General features: G+C 32.5%; 4 protein-coding genes across 5 annotated transcripts; 2 read left to right on the top strand and 2 right to left on the bottom strand.

The window, feature by feature from the left end:
- Window positions 1-28: 28 nt before the first annotated feature.
- LOC140674957 (DNA polymerase alpha catalytic subunit-like) lies at window positions 29-6,911 on the top strand. Its single transcript, XM_072908898.1, has 21 exons — window positions 29-197; window positions 504-704; window positions 887-1,217; window positions 1,303-1,627; window positions 1,704-2,069; window positions 2,145-2,495; window positions 2,575-2,776; window positions 3,016-3,284; window positions 3,390-3,506; window positions 3,591-3,774; window positions 3,867-3,995; window positions 4,071-4,246; window positions 4,329-4,569; window positions 4,653-4,792; window positions 4,880-5,085; window positions 5,170-5,434; window positions 5,555-5,729; window positions 5,817-5,983; window positions 6,123-6,371; window positions 6,445-6,520; window positions 6,610-6,911. Exons 1-21 carry the CDS (start codon window positions 182-184, stop codon window positions 6,825-6,827), a joined length of 4,404 nt encoding a protein of 1,467 aa, XP_072764999.1. The 5' UTR covers window positions 29-181; the 3' UTR covers window positions 6,828-6,911.
- LOC140674962 (pseudouridine-5'-phosphatase) lies at window positions 3,016-10,145 on the bottom strand. Its single transcript, XM_072908905.1, has 5 exons — window positions 10,064-10,145; window positions 7,929-8,092; window positions 7,622-7,840; window positions 7,296-7,528; window positions 3,016-7,177 (listed from the first exon to the last, which is right to left on the bottom strand). Exons 2-5 carry the CDS (start codon window positions 7,990-7,992, stop codon window positions 6,998-7,000), a joined length of 696 nt encoding a protein of 231 aa, XP_072765006.1. The 5' UTR covers window positions 7,993-8,092; window positions 10,064-10,145; the 3' UTR covers window positions 3,016-6,997.
- On the top strand, window positions 9,508-13,024 carry Lysrs (Lysyl-tRNA synthetase). Of its 2 annotated transcripts, none has more exons than XM_072908900.1 (8): window positions 9,508-9,744; window positions 10,277-10,421; window positions 10,764-11,210; window positions 11,317-11,562; window positions 11,684-12,106; window positions 12,232-12,425; window positions 12,522-12,684; window positions 12,860-13,004. In XM_072908900.1, exons 1-8 carry the CDS (start codon window positions 9,713-9,715, stop codon window positions 12,956-12,958), a joined length of 1,749 nt encoding a protein of 582 aa, XP_072765001.1. In that variant the 5' UTR covers window positions 9,508-9,712; the 3' UTR covers window positions 12,959-13,004. The 2 variants fall into 2 exon arrangements, with proteins under 2 accessions (XP_072765001.1, XP_072765000.1); XM_072908899.1 differs by lacking the exon at window positions 9,508-9,744 and adding an exon at window positions 9,871-10,171 and having other exon boundaries at window positions 12,860-13,024.
- A 1,261-nt stretch (window positions 13,025-14,285) lies between these two features.
- On the bottom strand, window positions 14,286-16,745 carry LOC140674960 (deubiquitinase OTUD6B). Its single transcript, XM_072908904.1, has 4 exons — window positions 16,534-16,745; window positions 15,980-16,382; window positions 15,607-15,826; window positions 14,286-15,461 (listed from the first exon to the last, which is right to left on the bottom strand). The coding sequence occupies exons 1-4, from the start codon at window positions 16,601-16,603 to the stop codon at window positions 15,276-15,278; spliced, it is 879 nt and encodes a 292-aa protein (XP_072765005.1). The 5' UTR covers window positions 16,604-16,745; the 3' UTR covers window positions 14,286-15,275.
- Window positions 16,746-20,962: the final 4,217 nt, after the last annotated feature.

The following is a 20,962-nucleotide window of genomic DNA, read 5'->3' as shown; positions in this document are numbered from 1 at the left end:
AGTCTAATACGGGCTTTATACGAACAAATCCATCAAGTCATCTCGAATCGCGAAATATCGCGGCTGATCCATAGCGAGATTTATCTCCCGCCAAAACCACTCACCAAATTATTGTAACGCGAAATAGCATTTGCATGTTTCTATTGATAAACGTGATTTGCATGGATTTACAGCAATAATAATGGACGACTCGCAGCGTAAGTAATTTTGCCAATTATTACGCAAAATCATGGTACAATTTTGTAACCTTATATCTACAGCAGATGTATATTTGTAAACACTAATGCATTTTCTTCCTATCGTTTGTTTACATTTAATATTCCCATAACTAATGATTCAATAAACATTTTGATTTTATGAGTGTTAATAAAAAGTTAATCATAAAATAAATAATTATATAATTAATAAATATAAGATAAGTTGCAAGTATTATGTTGTATTATTATTATTTTGTTACTTATAAATAGCTTTGCAAATTTTTATTTGTCTAAAAAATGTTTTAGCATCTGTGTCTGGCAGGGCCAGACGTCAGAAGATTGATAAGACTGGCAGACTCTCAGCTTTGGAGAGATTGAAGGAGAGTCGAAGTGGAAAACGCAAGTATGAGATTGAAGAGCTAGAAAACATATATGACGAAGTGGATGAGAAAGAATATAGCAATACTGTTCTGAAACGTCAGCGGGATGATTGGATAGTTGATGATGGTATAAAAGTTTTTCTTTATTTTATAGAAAAAGATATAAAATATTTCACAAGTAACACAGGTTATATTAAACAGCAATTTATTTGCTAAATATTTTGGAAGGAGAAATTTAAACTGTTATAGAATTTTTTATAAGAATTAAAGTTTACATGTATTGAATTTAATTTGAAGTATAAATTATAGGAGAAAGTGGATATATCGAAGATGGAAGAGAGATTTTTGATGATGATCTGGATGAAGAAAGCATTCAAGAAGCAAAAAAACAGAGACATAATATGGCTGGTCCTAGAAAGAAAAGAAAGGAAGAACATGGGAAAAGAGGGGATATTCAAAATATGATTAGAAATATGCCTTCTAAGAAAGACACCAATATAGTAACTAAAGATGATGATATTTTGGGAGAGTTGCTTAATGAAATCTCTGCAAGTAAGAAGACAACAAATAGTCCTAAACCAGCAACAAATAAAACCTACAGTAAAAATAAATTTTGTCATACAGTTCACTCTGACATTATGTAAGTTGATAGATTTATATTGTATATATACTATTAAATATTATTATTTACAGAAGTTTTAACTTTGAATGGTAATTGATTGCAGACAAAATTATCAGTTTTTATCCACAAACCAAGAAATAGATGATAAGAGAATATCTGAAAAGCCAAAAGAACAAAATATGATGAAATCAGTGGAATCCAATAATATTGCACAAAGTGCAAGTCAAATAATTGAGGATATAGATGACACTGTGATATTTGATGCGCCACAAAAAAAGAATGTGAATAAATCAACAGAATTAAGTAATTGTTTGAAAGTAGGAAAGGATTCAAAGCCAGAAGAACAAAATATAACAAAATCAGCGGAATCTAATGTTACACAAAGTGCAAGTCAGATAATTGAAGATGTGGAATCCGCCGTGATGGATGTGAGTTCTACTTTTTTCATCATCCTATCTTTTGCTAGCTTTCTATAGCAAATTTTTTATGTAAAATACATTTCAGCTGTCTACTATAGACTTTGATGATGGAAGCATGGATATTGATTTTTCATTACCAACAAATAAAAATGTTATACCTCAAAAGAATGAAACAGAGATACAGACGTCTATATGTAAAACTTCCGTCAAAAATATGAAAATCGGTAACGCTATTGATCTGACGGAAATGCCACCACAGCTGGTTAAGATAAAAGATGAGGAAGAAGTGTTTAGGTTCTATTATTTGGATGCGTATGAAAATCCATACAAAAATCCTGGAACTGTATATCTCTTTGGCAAGACCTACGTACCGAAATACGATGTGTATTGTTCGTGTTGCGTCATGGTGCGATGTATACCAAGAAGAATATATCTCTTACCTAGAAAATATGTATGTATATAATTTTTCATTAACTTTTACTATTTGATTCAAATATGCTAATCTTTTTATCGACCTAAATTACAGATAAAAAACAACGAATCACAATTAACTACCATGGAGGATGTGTATAAGGAATTTGATGAGTATGCCAATAAGATGCATATAATGGAATTTAATTGCAAAGAGACAAAGAAACATTATTCTTTTGAGAAGGAGGGTACACCAAAAACTTCAGACTACTTGGAAGTTAGATATAATGCGCGCTATTCAGCGATCGATTCTAATTACTCGGGTCCAGCAATAGAACGTGTCTTCGGCACAACAGTAAATGCATTAGAACTGCTACTTATAGAACGAAAAATTAAAGGACCCTGTTGGTTAGACGTTAAGAATACATCGCCCACCGCGGGACGATTCGCCTGGTGTCCACAAATAGTAAGTAAATGTACATTTGTTATGATATAGTAAAAGAAAATGAATTTTCTAATACAATTTCTATTATATGATGCAACAGGTGGTTACCTCAGACATGGACAATATATCGCTGTGTTCTCAAGAGAAAGCCAAGCCACCAATGGTAATAGCGACGCTGAATGTGAGGATGTCCTTGAATGCAAACCTGCAAAACGAAGTGGTGATGGTTGTTGTATTGATTCATCACAAGTATAATATCGACAAGGAACCACCGAAACCTCCATATGATCGTCAATTTTGTTGTATGTTTACTTTTAGATTATACCATTTACTGATCTTTGTTTCAATTATCATAAATAATGATCATTGACATTTGAAAATATTATTTTGTAATTAAAAAAACAAATAGTAAAAAATACTTTGAGTATAATTTAAAGATAAGATTCTCTCTTTTCATTAATCTTTAAATTATAGAATATTTCTCGATTTTTTTATCAAGATATTAATGAAACTCTTGTGATTGATTTGTAATTCTTTATAGTTATCACACATCCGCGAGAGACTCCGTGGCCACGACAAATCCGAGACACCTTCTTGAAGGTCGCAAATACCGAAGTCATAAAATGCGAAACCGAAAGTGAATTACTTGAGGAACTATTAACTTTAATGCAGAAAATAGATCCGGATTTAATAATAGGCTATGACTGCGCATTTCAATTTGACGTCTTGATGCAGAGAATGTTTGCATTAAAAGTATCAAATTGGAACAGAATGGGAAGATTGAAATCGACAATTCCTCCCCTACTTAAAGTAAATATATATACTTTTTTTAGCTGAAATTAATATTAAAATATAAATTAATATTACATGACAAATATGTAGTAAAGGAAGCTAATTCAAATAATATCTCTATAGGGAAAAATAATCCTCAATCAAGCATTTGTCGGTCGTCCAATTTGCGATATACAAATCTCGGCAAAAGAATTGAATTTGAAAGTCAGAAGTTATGATTTACAATCGCTTTGCAGTGCAGTAAGTTTTATGATACGTTAGTACCATACTGTTTCTTCAGTTATAATACGATACTCACATAAGTCTGACAAATATTTGTGATAGGTATTAAAGACGAAAGAACATGAATGTAAAGAGATTACACCGGCAGAGACTCCATTATTCTACAATACAGTGGACAAAGTCTTGAATTTAATGCAAGCGACGTTAAAAGAAACGAAATTCATTATAAGCATAGTAATGGATCTCAACGTTATACCGCTCGCACTTCAAATCACCTGTTTAGCTGGTACTAGTCGCTTTAATATCTTCCTTTCAATTAACATTTTAAATGTAACATTTTAGTCGTATAATGTAATTACAATTAATCCTCGAACGTAGGTAATATTTTATCGAGGACATTGTTGGGTGGAAGAGCAGAAAGAAACGAATATTTGTTGTTGCATGCTTTTCATTTGAAGGATTACATAACTCCGGACAAGAAAATTGAAAAAAAGGGACGGAATGATGGTGAGAGATGTCAATGTATTTTTGTATATCGTTATATATATAATTATGTATAACTAATGCTAGATTATGTATTAGATGGTCCGCGTAGAAAAGCTGCGGCGTATACCGGAGGCCTGGTGCTTGATCCAAAGAAAGGTTTCTACGACAAGTTGGTGCTGCTGATGGACTTTAATTCCCTGTATCCGAGTATTATACAGGAGTATAATTTATGCTTCACCACTGTCCCGGGTGCGGCGTATGCCGATATCGAGGTAATTTTTTGCGAATGTCGATAGATGTCAAGGATAGATGTCAAAGTATTTTGGATGAACATACGATTCGCATGATTCGCAGCAATTGAGTATTCCCGAGTCGAATTTAGAAGCCGGTGTGATTCCAACCGAGATTCACAAATTGGTCAAGAGCAGGCAACAGATCAAGCAATTGATGAAAACGCCAAATCTTTCGCCGGAACAAAAAATGGATTATCATATCAGGCAGATGGCATTGAAACTTACGGCCAATTCCATGTATGGATGTCTGGGAGCGACACATTGTCGATTCTATGCCAAGGGTCTTGCTGCTCTGGTAACTGGTAAGTTGTGAAGTAAATAATATTTAAAATCACAATTAGAAGTCACATTGTATAATATATAAATATATATTTTTTTTTCTCAGCTAAGGGCCGACAGATTCTGGAGGATACGAAACACTTGGTTGAAAAATTGCAGTACGAGGTGATTTACGGCGACACCGATTCCTTGATGATAAATACTAACATTTTGGAATATGATGATGTTTTCTCGATTGGCAGAAAAGTATGGGAAATTTTGTGAACATTAATTTATCATTATTTTATAATATTACAAGATTAAATGTTATATACGGGACTAAATATTTTTTAGATTATGAAAGAAGTCAACAACCGATATAAAAAAGTCGAATTAGACATAGACGGAGTATTCCGATACCTTTTGCTTTTACAAAAGAAGAAATATGCTGCTGTTACGATGGCGAAATTGCCAAATGGTCAAATACAATTAACGCAGGAACATAAGGGTCTGGATATCGTAAGAAGAGATTGGTGTCCATTGGCCTGCGATACTGGAAAGTAAATAAATATAGTATTTTCAGAAATTAATTTTACTCCCACATATTATACTAAATATGATATTATTCCTTTTCTCTCTCTTAGAAAAGTTTTAGATATACTTCTTTGCGATCAGGCGAGCGAAACACGTCTGGAGCAAGTCGTTCAGATTCTGCAGAACGTTGCGAAAGGTGTGAGAGAGGGAACAACGCCATTATCGGCATTTGTCATCACCAAACAACTGTCAAAAAATCCAGACGCGTATCCAGATAAAAAGCAATTGTCTCACGTGATGGTAGCACTGAGATTAAATAAAGCGGGCGGTCGGATGTGGAAAGCCGGCGATACACTACCATATGTTATATGCGAGGTTCTTATCAAATTTGCAATTTTAATTTGTGAATTTTCCCGATGAGTTAGAAATTTGAAAAACTATGAACAGATATATCTGAAAAAAAATTATTTATTATTTATTATTGTTTCGCATTAGGATGGGACTGAGGCGAGCGCGACGGAACGAGCGTATCACATCGACGAAGTGAAAAATAACGAGAAATTAAAGGTGGACGTCAATTATTATTTATTGAGTCAAATATTCCCCGTGATATTACGAATCTGTGAACCGATCGAGGGCATCGATGACGTCTTCCTGGCCAATAATTTAGGTAACTTTGAATTTATATCGTGAGTTTTAAAGAAATGAGATAAATCTTAAGAAAAATGATATATATTTTATGTCAATTGCCTTCCAGGTTTGCAATTCGTTTACAAACCAAAAACATTAGCTTGCGAAGCAACCCTGAACTTACCACTAGCTATCAATGACGATAGATTCAACAATTGTCTCCCTTTGACATTTAAATGTAAAAATGAACGATGCAATACGGATATAGTGATTAAAGATACTGTAACAGAATTTGTAAGTGCTTGTTTTCTTTCGATAAAGTTTCAAAATTATATCAAATAATTTTTTTCTCAATGAAAAACTAGCATAATACATTTATAACTTTCACATTTATATTGAGAATATATTTATATGTTTGCTAATTTTTGCATAGCATTCCGGTCGACAATTGTCGCTCAGTATGTGCCCCAATCAGGATTGTAAGTTACCACCCTGGAAATACGCAAACGTGATACAGAATGTGGTTCAACTTGCTATGAGGAAAGCGATCAGTAAATACTATAGTGGTTGGTTGGAGTGTGAGAATCCGCTTTGTACCAATCGAACAAGAAGACTGCCGTTAGATTTTGTAAGAAAGTTCCCGGATTGTCCAGCGTGCAAAGACGTTACCATGAGCAGAGTAGTAAGTTTAATCGAATAAATTACATGAAATTTTTACTATAATTTTCGCTCATAATGCACTTGTACTTTTCTAGTATTCCGGAACAGATCTCTACAATCAATTATACTATTACCACAAGATGTTTGACATTAGCCAACCGGCTTACAAACGTAATGATCTTTTTTTTGTTACATGTTATATTAGAATAGTCAAAAAAACTCGATTATAGAATAATGTGAATCTCAATCTGATTTTTCAGATTTGTTGTCCCAGTGTTCGCGAGACATGATTGCCGCGTACAACACGCTGAAAGAGGCGATCGACAGACAATTAAAACGCAACAAGTTTTCGTGTGTAAATATCACAGGGATATTCAGTGGCGCTAATTCCAATACAACACTGTTCGGCGGTGTCGGGTCGCGGGAAGATTTTGATGAATTAGGCGACCTGTCCGACGACACGGATAAAGAGATTTAAAAAAAAAAAGAAAGAAAAACACATCGACCAAGTAATAAGTCGAAAAGATTACGCTTCTCATTAAATTATCTTTATTTTTATATATTCCGAGATAGTGTATATATTTTCTTTGTAAATCCGCGTCACACAGACACACGCGCGCGCAATAAACCTAGAAGAGAAAATATATATTACATCACGTACGGCGGTAGCCCAAACTTCTCCGGTTGAAAGTCCTCGAGACTGTTGAGGACCAAAGTCGCTTCGGTCGTAAAACGTTTGGGAAGCATCGGATCCGGCACCATGACAACCTGCATTCCGGCGTTCAGTGCCGCTTTCACACCGTTTGGCGCATCCTCGAAGACTAGACACTGAACAAGGATTTACAGAGAGATTCAAACAATTAACCCTACAGATTTTAATCACGCGCAAAATAATATCTTGCATGTTGAAGCATTTGAGAGTTCAACTATCCAAAGAGTACATTACCTTTGAAGGATCCGGATTGTCGCGAAAACGTTTGACAGCCGTGAGAAATATATCGGGTTCTGGTTTTCCGCGTACAACCTCAGGATCCGAACCGCCGATCACTCTGTGCTCAAAAACTTCAAAGAGATCACGCCAACGCCCGGTTTTTAATTCGTAATTTTCTCGACTGGAGCTTGTGGCTAATGCAATCGGAACGTTTTTCTCCTTTAGATGCTTTAAGAGCCGTACAGCACCTATTATTTCGGATAAGATCGTACATATTATGGCTTAAAATATATATTACATTATAGTATATCGTGAGATCAATCCAGAGTATAGAGTACTACCTGGTCTGGGATTGGTGTGTGGAAATAACTCTCGGAAGAACCCGGTGACCTCTTTGTTGAATTCCTCGACCGTTATTGGCAGCTCTAACTCTTTAACTGCATAGCTGACAACATCTCTAGTTTTAAAACCCATTGTAAGTGCTTTATGCTCCCACGTGAATTCCTTGCCGTAACGATTGGTGATACGATTGAAGGCCTTGGTATACTGATATTCTGTATCTACAACAAAAGAAAAAATGCAATAGCTAAACCCTGCAGTCGAATTGAAAAAGTCATCTCTCATAGCTCTGTTTCAGAATTTACTTACCGAGCAATAAACCGTCCATATCAAATATGCAATGCGTGACCTTGTTATACGTGTCGGTCGACATCTTGCGATTTAAATCTCCAGTCAGGATTTAGAGTAATTTAATGTTTCATGCACACTAATGGTGACGAGACTAAGCACAGATAGAGAGCGAGAAGATTCTGCTGTAATCCATATCAATTGTCTTATCTACCATTCTTATCTATGTTAATGAATTTTTTCACAGTCAGTTTTTTTTATTTGCCATATTAATATGCTGATATCATTGAAATTGTTACTTTGTACCATGATGTAAGAAGATACATCATGCTTTGTACTAGAATCTTAAATATCATATTGATGTTATATCATATTGATATTATTTATCACATGTAATATTTAGAACTCTATACAAAGATAGAGACGAAACCGTTTAATTTGAGTGAATTTTATGACAGAGAAAGTGGATTTATATAAATTATAAAATATTAAGATAATCGTTTATATTAATCTCGATAAAGATGATATACACGTTTATTATACCAGAATATTTTCTGGTGAATTATATAGTTTATAAAAGATTTAGTGTGTGAAAAGAGATAATTTTTAATAAATAGATTAGAATTATTTTTAGAAAAAAAAAAGATTTCCTTGAGAATATTTTTTTCATAATTTTGATCGTCTGGATAAATTGAGTCTTGAATTTCATCATTATCAAAATATTAAGATTTAGGAAAATATTCGTGACTGTCCGGAGATAATTGAAGATTCCTAATGTTATCGACCGTTTGACTGTATAAGAAAATTACACGATGAACGAATATTTTAATTCATTCAACTATATAATTGTTTTATTATCAAAAATGTATAGATCTTTTATGTACCTGTCTCAAGAGAGAGAAATAACAAAATAATGTTTTATTCTACTAAATTACAGGTTTATCACCAACAATGCAAACATTGGTGCAATAAAACACTTATTTTTAATATTTTTGAAACAAAATTACATAAAAGATCTACATACATTTTACATACAGATCTAAATACATTTTTGATAATAAAACAATAATTTGGATGAGATTTATTTATTTATAATAGGGCTTAGCGAGGTTTTTTCCAGCTAAATATGGATTTACGTTGAAAAAAAGGGAAAAGTCATGAAAAAACTTAAATATAAATAAATACAAATATTCAAAAGTAAAAATAAAATTATACATAACTCAAAAAAACCATTTTAACGATCTTAAAATTCAAAATTTCAAATTTAAATCCTGAGAATTTGAAAGAAAATTTATTTAAATAATTAAAGTTCGAAACCGGAAAAATAGGATTGCATATGTCAAACGTCACGTGTTTTAATCGCGCGACAAAGTGTAAAAAGTCACATTATCTATTCAATCCGATATATTCGAACGTACTTACAAGTTAGACGTAAGATTATCAATGTCTTTGATCCAACGTCTAACGTATGTAAATAAATGACATTTCACCCGTGAAAAATTAATGAATACTTTCGAAAAATTAATGACTACAGTTTCGAAACGAATCTTTATTCAAAAATCATTCATCCGTGTCCACCATACTCTCTTCGTTTACGTAAGACCTGCCGAAGCGTCGGCAAATTTCCGCTCCGCGGAAAGATTTCCGTTTTATAATCGCCCGCGAGAACGACACGACGACGACATAGCGCACCTCTGATACACATCAATCGAGGAGAGCTCTCGACTACGTTTCACGTGCAGTTCGCGTTTGCACGCAGTCTGACCAACGTGCTTGCGGCTCTCTTTCACGGATACGAATTCAGTATGGCAGACGTAGAGGAGAAGCTGTCGAAAAAGTGAGTATGTGAAAAAAAGCAGCGTGCGTTATTGAACGCTTAAATCTCAATTCGTAGCTCGGCATATGATCGCCCGAGTGTCGATCGCGAGGATCCGTTTCCATCGCGCGCGAACATAACCTGGTAAAGGACACGCGGCTCAGTCCGCCACGCGGTTCTCCCACGTTGCTCGTTTGACGTGGGACCCCCGTATTCGTTCGTCGATGTTTTTTCGCAGATAGCGATATCTCTTAAGACAAATCTGAGGTCTGAGCTCTGACGCGGCGCGTCACGTGGGTAATCACATATCTAATCCCGTAACGACGATCATGCACGGTACCTTGGGCAGAAGTCGCTCTGTCGTTCTCATGCAGCCTGTAGCGCGAATGTGGTTTGCGAACCGAGAGACGATGTTGCGTCAGACGTCTCCACGTCGGTTCTACACGAAGTGCGTAATGAATCGTGAATGAATGACACGCAACATCAAATCTCGAGGAGAGAGAGAGAGAGAGAAAGATAGAGAGATGCTGAAGCAATTCTGATTGTATTTCAGTGAACTGAAAAGACGTCTCAAAGCTGAGCAGAAGGCCAAAGAGAAAGCTGAGAAGGAGGAGGCCAAGGCACTTGTAGCAGCTATCCATAAGAATCAAATAAAAAGTTCTAAGAATGAGCTCAAAGAAGAAGAAATTAGTCCAAATGTAAATATCAAAGAGCTTTGCAAGATAGAAAATTTATATCGTGAATCAAACATTATTCTTGAGAAATTTTCTTTCTTCTTACAAATATAACTTGCGAAGAATAAAAACCTCTTTATTTTATAAGCAAGCAATTGCATTTTTTATCACACAAGTCAGCAATTCAGTTTCTATTTCTTATCATTTTATTATTATGCTTTGACATTTTAAATTTTTAATTAGACTGATATAAAACTAAGTAATTCTTTTATTGTATTTATATATATATATTTTTAGCTTATTTAACTTGTCCAATTAATCTGCTTGTTGACTTCTCTGTTGCAACTGTATTTTTATTATTTTTAGGAATACTTTAAGCTCCGGTCGAATATCATCAGTCTACTCAAAACTGCCGATCCACCTTATCCACACAAATTTAATGTATCGATCTCTCTCACGGAGTTCATTGAAAAGTTTAACGGGCGCCTTAAGAATGGTGAATCGATAAAGGAAGAAATACATAGTATCGCTGGACGTGTCCATTCTATTCGAGAGGCTGGCTCTAAACTAATTTTTTATGACCTCCGAGGAGAAGGTGTCAAATTGCAAGTACTGGCCAATGCAAGAATGTATCGAACTGAGGACATGTTTGTGAGGGATACAGCAAAAATTAAGAGAGGCGACATCATAGGCATCGTTGGCACTCCCGCCAAGAGTAAAACGGGCGAATTTTCGATTATACCGTCTTCTATTTCTCTTTTGAGTCCATGTTTGCATATGTTGCCGCATCTTCACTTTGGTCTGAAAGACAGGGTAAGAAATAATTTTGGCCAAGGAATAATGTTGTTCTATTGTAAAAAATAATGTAAATATATTTGTATGAAAATTGTATGCGTTGAAACTCTGTACATGTTATCAGGAAACGAGATTTCGACAACGGTACCTGGACCTTATATTGAATGACAAAGTTCGACGAATCTTTCACATACGCGCGCAAATAATCGCTTACATGCGTAAGTTTCTGGAAGAGATGGGCTTCCTGGAAGTTGAGACTCCTATGATGAACATGATCGCTGGAGGCGCGACTGCTAAACCCTTCATTACTCATCATAACGAACTCAACATGGATCTGTACATGAGAATCGCTCCGGAATTATATCTCAAGGTAAATAAATCGTTTCTTTTCTAAATTAAACTTGAAAAAAAAATAATAAGTTTACTCAAAGAAAAAAAGAAAGGACGAGATAAGAAGTGAGACAGTGATCAAAATCGTGAATGTTTAACAGATGTTAGTCATCGGCGGATTAGACAGAGTGTACGAGATTGGCAGGCAATTCAGGAATGAGGGTATCGACCTGACCCACAATCCCGAATTTACCACCTGCGAATTTTATATGGCGTATGCGGACTATAATGATCTCATGACGATTACGGAGAACATGGTGTCGAGTATGGTGAAGGCCATACATGGAACTTATAAGCTAGAGTATCATATTGATGGACCGGATAGTGAGCCAGTTGAAATCGACTTTACACCTCCCTTCAAACGTATCTCAATGATGCAAGAATTGGAGAAGACTCTTAATGTTAAATTGCCAGCAGCTGATCAACTTAACACACCAGAGGCAAACAAGATTTTCAGCGATCTCTGTGATCAATATAATATCGAGTGTCCTCCTCCCAGAACGTCAGCGAGGTTATTAGACAAAGTAAGAATATAATAATAATTGATGAAGTTAATGAAGTGCTTAAAGCTTTTTTCACTTATCTTTCAACTTTTTACTTGGTAGTATTAGAGTCTATATATATATATATATAATTTTTTTTTTAATAGCTTGTTGGAGAATTTATTGAAGATCATATCATTAATCCTACATACATTATTGATCATCCACAAGTGATGTCTCCCTTAGCGAAATGGCATCGAGTCGAGAAAGGTCTCACAGAACGATTCGAGCTATTCATTGCAAAGAAAGAGATTTGCAACGCGTACACCGAACTGAATGATCCTTTCATTCAAAGAGAAAGGTAATAAATTAATTTTTATTAAAATTTGTATCAAAAATATCTTTTAAGAGATTAAGATCATATCGTAAATTTTAAACACTTTAAATGCATATACAGGTTCCAGCAACAAGCAATGGATAAAGAGGCTGGTGATGAAGAAGCCCAAGTGATCGATGAGACTTTCTGTACCGCTTTGGAATATGGTTTGCCGCCAACGGCAGGTTGGGGGATGGGTCTCGATCGATTAACAATGTTTCTCACCGATTCGAATAATATTAAAGTAAGTACGATCAATTAAATATATATTATAGTTTTTAAAATAAGCAAAAGAAAACAATCAAAATTTTAAAATTAATTTATCTGTTTATCTATTTTATTATTGAAATTATTTGAGAGAAAATTACGAGGCTATTATATTGTTTTTCGCTAGAAAATACATAATTTCTTCTTTACAGGAAGTATTGCTTTTTCCTCTAATGAAGCCAGATGATCCGAATAAAAATAAAGAGGTTGTCGAGAATGACAAAGCACCAAGTGATAATGAGGAAAAATAAAATAAAAGATAATTAAATTAAAATTTAAATAACAATTTAGAAAGTGATTTGAATAAAGAAAAATAATTTGGATAACATTTTAATATTTATTATCAACAAGTAAAAGTTATTTTCTTTCAATAGATAATCACCTATCTCTTATACACAGAAAAATAAAGTATGTTTAATATAAATATATATAATATTTTTTTTTTATTTTAAATTAAACTATATTTAAAACATATAAACAGTGTTTTTTTTCTATGTATTATATTTATTTGATATCCAACTACAAGACATTCATTACAAACGAATATATGTATATTTACAAAATTGCAAGAACACATAAGAGAACAGCGTTTATACTTTATACATTTCTGTATAAATTAGAATGTTCCTTTTCTTCTAACATTACAATTATAATTTTCTTCTAACATTACAATTAACTCACCCATTGTATCTCTCGTTTTTCTTTTCCTATCACTTTTGTATTATTATATAACATAAACAAAATTTTTAAGATTATCTATCCAGACTATAATATCCAGTATATTGTTGCTTCAATCAATGATTTATAAATTCAAACCTAAACCAATATAATTATTTAGAAAACGTTATTAATATCATATTTTTAAACGTAACTTAAAATAATTTGAAAAAACGTTTTATATTATAAATAAGAATCTGGTATAATTACATTTCCAGAAATGTGTAAGAAGTTAATTAGAAAATTAATTGTAAGAGGAATACAAAGAAAAACATTTTCCAAGTAAGAAACATTCTAATATTTTTTATATTGCTGTATCTTAAAATTGTAGGTAGAGGCTTATTGTATGAGTTTATAAAAGCCTCCATTTATTCCAAAAGTTTGGGCTCAAATATTTAACTTTTACGAGCCAAAATACATTAGAGTACTTTTATTCTTTTTGTATCCAATCTTTGCCAAAATGTTACTTTACTTCAGCTTACACTGTTTCATACTATTTCGAATCGAATTTTGAACGCAATTCTGGAAGTTTTCTATATAGGTGCAGATTTGATAGCCGCTCGATATTTCGTGACAGCTACTGCAATGAACACGAACAGTATGCGCAATAGAAAAGAGTGACACATACTTCATCAATCCTTAAGGAAAAAACTGAAGAACATCAAATCTTAATAAGTACTTGCATAATATCTGCTGGCAGCATGTTTTTTATATTGTCTGATATTCACGTTTGAAAAATATATAAATACTTTATATAAATTTAATTGCTAATAACACAGGAACTTTAAATCAGCTTCGCACATCAAAACTCTGAAATATTTTAGTTATAATTCAGTCGAATCTAAACAATCTTAAACTTCATTGTCTAATTTTCGTAGCACATTTAATACCAAATGTAACTGTTAAAGCTCTTCTAACAGAAGAGGCACATGCGAGATTAATACATGTAACTATTAATTAGTATTAAATATGAATATATATGTATATCGTTCTAAGATATAAGAGTTATATTCTGGACTGCTGAATTCTAAATTTTAATGTAATAAACACAAAAAAAAAAACGTAAAATTGCCATACATAAAGTTTCAAGATAATTAAATCTAAATATATATTCCTTATGGAATCTATAAAGAATACTATCTATATTTCAATAGAATTTAGAAGTTGGCAGTCATATTTAGCTTAAATGTGCAGATCAAAATTTGAAACTGGTTAAAATGACCAAGGAAATACATTTTACTGATGATTCATTGATATGTATCTTGCATTTAACTAATGACTATAGAAAAAAAATTCCTAAAATGTGTATATGTGATTATTAAGATGAAATCTTATTATTCTGAACGGTAATATATTTTCAGCAGAGATTCAGTATAAAATCAATATAAATATAACTTTCCAATTTTTGCTTTATGATAAAATTTGATACAATGTACATTTAGAAATCTAAATCTATAGTTCATATTACATATATTATAGATTTTCAATATTAACGAAATTTAGAACGCAGTTATAATCCTTTAATAATCACTATACACATTTGAAGAATTTCTCTTATAAACATTAATGGCTAATAATCACTTGCGCAATAATTGTAAAGTTTAAAAATATGATTCTCATCGGAAGATTGAATATTCTCTCTGCTGGCAGCATTTTTAGTATTTTTAATATATATTGATAGAAATATTTTATACTGTTTAAAAATTTATAGTTATTTCCCCTGCAGGATAAATTAATGTATTGACTGATAAAAGCACACACTCGTGAATCGAGACAAGTGATTCAATCATTTGATAAACTTGAAAACAGTTGTAAAACAACGTAAGTATAGAGATCTAGAAGAAACTTTCATCAGCTTTCCTCTTCCTGAACGCATTTTGTAACAGAGTTATAATGAGCGCCTAACTCGTACATATGACGATGATAAGTCAATGTTACCTTTTTACCATTACTGTATTCGTCTCCAATGATGTATGGAGCTCCTGTAGCTTGTATGACTTCGATTGGACGTTTCAATATATGTGACAACACTTGCAGCTGCAATAAACCAAAATGTTATTTTACAGAAAAAAAGTTACACGTGTTAATCAATATATTGACTTGCAGATGAAATAACTGATTGAAATCAATTAATTCATATTTATTCTATACTTTACAAATGTATGGCATATGTTTATATTACCTCGACAGCACCACCCCAAGCACTTGTTTCAGCTACATCATTGCAGTACTTTTCGTACTCTTCGGGCGTTAATAGATCCTCGGAGTCTGGATTAGAGAGGAATGGTAGAAAATCATTCATGTTTTTCCTCAAATAATCAGCAGTCTTTGTTCTGAGATCATCTAAGCTCAGAGGTGTTTCCCCATTTATCTTGAGTTGATGTGCCACAGCGTTATATAAACTACAAACAAAAATTCAGGCTTTTATGTATCTGAATGAACAAATATCAAATGATGAAATTATTATACAATATTTTGTCAGTCTTTTCATTCTTGCCTTTTTCAACAAACTAGACAAGACTATACACATTTAAACAGGAATAATAGATCTTTACCAGTGGCCATCGCTGGGGATTTCATAGATCATCAAGTTTTGTTTGGAAAGAATTTCCTTTATGGCCTCCATTTCAACATTTCTTTTCCCATAGATGTTAAGTGCCTCCTGTTCGATAATTCTCTGATTGCGTTCCTTTTCCGCAATTGCCTTTTTTTCTCTTCTCTTCTGTGCTTTGGAAATTCTATGTGTGGACTGTTCCAAACTGTTGTCCTTACTAACTTCTTCGCTTGCAGGCTCTGTCTGTTGATCGTTTAGAGTAACATGTGACAATCTCCATGTATTCAATTCTTCCGCTTGTCGTTTTTCTAAGGTTTCCTCTAAACGTCCTATCTCTTCTGTAACCTCTTTCTTTTTCTTCTTGTCACCTTTGCAAATGGACTTCTTCAAAGTTTGTATCAGTGCTACAATTAGAAAGGGCATGTTGAAGCAATTCTGACAAAAAATTTTAGTCTTGTTAAATTGGAAAATTACTAAAATTATATAAGTTAGACAAAGAAGAAAAAAAAGATTGGACTGGAGATGGTACGAAAATATGATTTCTGATTCGAATACCTTGCAACTCCTTTCGTTCCTTTTTGTGTTTTTGCGTTAATTCCTCCTCTGTTAACGCTGGATCTGTCATTTTTTCTTAATCAGTTTTAAATCTAACCTGTACAAACGTGAAGAAATTTTTGGACCAAATCAATGTGGAAGAATCGCACACTGCACGTCACGACAGACGACAGACAGAAACCTGAGAGATGCCACGGGCCACGGCCCGGTTTTACGTAATCCCTGAAAACGATACGCCCTCTGTGGACATAAAAACGTGGACGTTGAACTACATAGCCAATGTCCACGAATGTTCTCAATGGATAACGCATAATGTGCACAGTTTTGGTTGCGATCCGTGCTATGTCCACAAAATTTATTAACACATTTTGCTTATTCCCTTTCATCTAAAAATAATTTGTCATTTCTCCACACTGGCAATAATTTACTTTTAATATCAAATAACTAAGTAAATATTGTCAATATTCTAATTTTGCCAATAATATCTTGATTTTTTGTAATTCTTTTTCTTTTATTAAACGCTATTTTTACATTTTACATTTTACAAATTAAAATTTATTTTATATGAAAAAAAAAATTTCTTTCAACAATTTAATAATTTAGAGTATTATATTGTTCTTCAAATACAATAATAAACTTTTAGATATCGATAGATTTAATTAAATGAAATAAAGATCAGATATATATATATATATATATATACATATATATGATATATAAATACATATTTATAATATAATTTTATTTTATTTAATTACTGTAATTCTATTCATCAGTTGACTCATTTAATTCATCTATTTGTCGCTTTGAATTTACAATCTTAAGAGCAGGACGTTTGATATATTAATTTCAAGAAAAGAAACTTTATTAATTACTGATAATTAATGCCCATTATGCAATTGACATACTCGTATGCGATTAGTAATATGTGTCTTGTAATATCGTCGAAAGTTCAATTTTTATTAATAAAATATTTTACATAAATATCGGCAATGTATTTCACGAGCAATAATTGTACCTGAAAATGCTCGAAAATTCGCTTCTGAGTTATTAGGAGAACATATTACGCAAAGAAGGTATCGCTCTTCCCGCCGATTGCAGCGATACCTTCTTTGCGAAATATATTCTCCTAATAACTCAGAAGCGAATTTTCGAGCGTTTTAAAATACATTACTGCTCGTGAAGTACATTGCCGATATTTATGTATGATATTTAATTAATAAAAATTGAACTTTCGAGGATATTAAAAGACACATATTACTAATCGCGTACGAGTATGTCAATTGCATAATCGGCATTAATTAACAGTAATTAATAAAGCTTTTTTTCGAAATTAATATATCAAACGTCCTGCTATTAAAATTAAGAGACCTAAAGCTTAAGCTATCTGAGCCAAAACATAAAAAAATATATATGAAAATTATTTGCTAATTATTTACTATTTTTTGCTATAAAAATGCATGATAAAGCGATTTTGGGGATTCTAATTGGGAATTCGCAGTAAGATTTAGGAAATCACGATTATATATATTTTTTACGCCTTTTCGCCAGTTTACCATTTTGATCACGTATTATATTTTTCCAGCCAGTTGGACCTACCTTTTGTTGCTCCTGGCTATTCATTCTGACTCGATTTCTACGAGCCAAGAATTGAGGAAGAAAAACAACTTCTTCTACTGCCGGTAATAATTATCACCAACAAATAAGACGACTTATATTCATTGAGGATCGTATGATATTATAATACAATCGTTTTGTAAATGCGTATCATTAGTCGTCGAAAGTTGCAAAAGATATATAACAAATACAATCATGTATATACCGAAAAAATTGTATTCAAAATGTAGACTTTATAAGTCTTCTTAATAGATATTCCTAATAAATAAGAATAATTTTTTACCCTGATATATTTTAAAACACCTAATTTATAATGAAATTAAAACTATTGTATATATTAATATATTATGTATATTTAACTTGTCAAAATTTTAATAAATAGCAAATGTCCATTTGTAAAATTGCTTATTTTTGTTATTGGGATTCATAATCTCAAATATTAAATAATATAATGATAAGAAAATATTCTATTCAGTATATAAGTATATTCTTACTTGCTAAGAATATCTGAAAGTACTCTTTAGAAGATTTCTCTCTTAAACTAATTGTAAGAAGATCTTGTTAATGTTTATTTTAAAGAAATATATTATAAAGTTAAATGAAATATTCTTAAGCTGAGAATATAATTTTTTCGGTGTATGTAAAATATATTAGCATGCATATCAATTCCTCTGTCGGCGGGTCATTAAACATTTGTATCTTTAAAATTGTTTTATAAAAATCTAATATATATAATTAAAATAAATATTTCATGTATGTCTTGCATAAAACTGGAATAAATCATATATTTTTATTTGTTTTAATATTTTCCTTTTTCTTTCAATTTTAATATACAAATGGTATACCTATTTTAACAAAAGTTAAAAAAATAGTTAATGAAAAATGTAATATAAAATTTTCTCTTGGAATACGTATAAAAAGAAATTTTTTTATAATTTAAAATTGACCCAGAGTATGGCATGCATGCATTCCGCCGTCCGAGGGTTAAAGCAACGAATTTATCTACAATCTACATCTTTATCTATAAGTCTATTAATCTACATCTACAAATCTCTACACAAATCCGTTGCTTTAAAATATAATAATAGCTTTTTGTCACTCACCGACACTGATGCGCAACAGCGGAGTTGTCGATATTGAAGCTATGTTATCTGTAACATACAAAATAAAATCCAAATTATAGCAGCGATTTTAAATAATTAATATTAAAGAATTTATTATTATACTTAATAAATTTATATTCGACGCGTACAATAATAAGCAGATATATATAAATATGGAATAACTTTGTAAATTAAAAAAACTTTTCTTTTTAAATAAAAACTTTTATAAGATTTATACAAAAATCTTTATCTCTGAATTTCTTTTAATTAAATCATTCAACTAAAAGAATCGAATTATTTCGTTAAGTAAGGCATTTATTAATTAATATACAAATAATATTTACCTGGGGTTGCTCCGCCGATGCAGGATGCCTCTCCTAGGCCTCCTCCTCCTCTCAGATGTCAGGGAAGACAGGATCTATTGTTTTATACGCGCGATATACTTTTTTAAATTTGTTTAAACCGTACAAAAGTAAAATCGCATATTTTAAACAGTACAAAAATAAAAACGCGCGATAGTTTGGACGGCACTTCCGCACTTTTACGCGCGATACTTTGACGGCACTCCCGAATTTCGGAACGATCGAAAAACCCATCAACGATTTCTTCCAACAATCAACCGACCTTTAATCGACTAGAACCGAAACCCGTTGACGAAGCAGAGACCGTGCTCTCAACAACCGATTATCGAGCGTTAGCTCAATATTAACCGCGATCGTGATGAAGCCGAGAACCGAGAGCAGAGAGCCGAGAGTCGAGACGAATGTCAAAAACAATAGCGCGCTATATGTCACCAAGGTCGAATGTTATTATTTATTTCGAAATCATCTTAGACGTATTTTAACACGTTAAAATTTATCGTAATATTATTGCATATTATTCGTATTATTATTACGTATATTATTGTCGCGAGAAACGTGTACGGCGCGCTCGACCTCGAGGTGACCGAACGCGAGGCGCACGTGCCGGCGTCGACATCGGAGTAAAAGCACGTGCGCACACTACGCCCGCCGGAGTAAGAATGAATGACTCTTGGCTGTCACTAGTCACGTACGCCGTACGCGCCGGGCTCCCTTCTCTTACTATGGAATGCGTGACGTCAAAGACAAGGTCGAGTATGCTCATTCTCTCTTTCTCTCTCTTTCTCCTCGCGCCAGACAATAACAAATACGCGCTATACTACGTGATATAATTTAACGCGTTGAAATATGTACAATCAAATGATTCTAAAATACATATAAAATTCCTTAACTAAAATGATATTATTATTCTATTTAATGCGATATATTTAAAATACATGAAACGCGATTACGAAATGTGTAAAATACTTCAACGAAAGCAATCTTATGACTTACTGTATGACTATTATAATTGCACGATTTATTTATTATATTCGTAAAAAATTATATCAATGATGTGTGTGTGTGTGTGTGTGAACAATTATTTGTAAAAGCGATAGAAATTTATATTATAGATACACACATATATTTATAGACGTATAATAAGTAAATATGAATTAATAATGAAAAATATGTACAAATTTACTGCCTGTACTTATTATATTTACTATATATGTATAACTCTATGTAATTGTAGAAATTTGTCATATTATATTAAATAAATATTCTCTCTTTCATCGTAACTTTTTAATTATTCCTATATATTACATGTGATTGTTTTAATCTATCAGAGAAAGTAAAAGAGAGAAC

The sequence above is a fragment of the Anoplolepis gracilipes genome, chromosome 17, assembly GCF_047496725.1.
Source record: "Anoplolepis gracilipes chromosome 17, ASM4749672v1, whole genome shotgun sequence".
In the NCBI taxonomy this organism is placed as follows: domain Eukaryota; kingdom Metazoa; phylum Arthropoda; class Insecta; order Hymenoptera; family Formicidae; genus Anoplolepis; species Anoplolepis gracilipes.
This window is presented reverse-complemented; position numbering and strand designations above follow the sequence as displayed.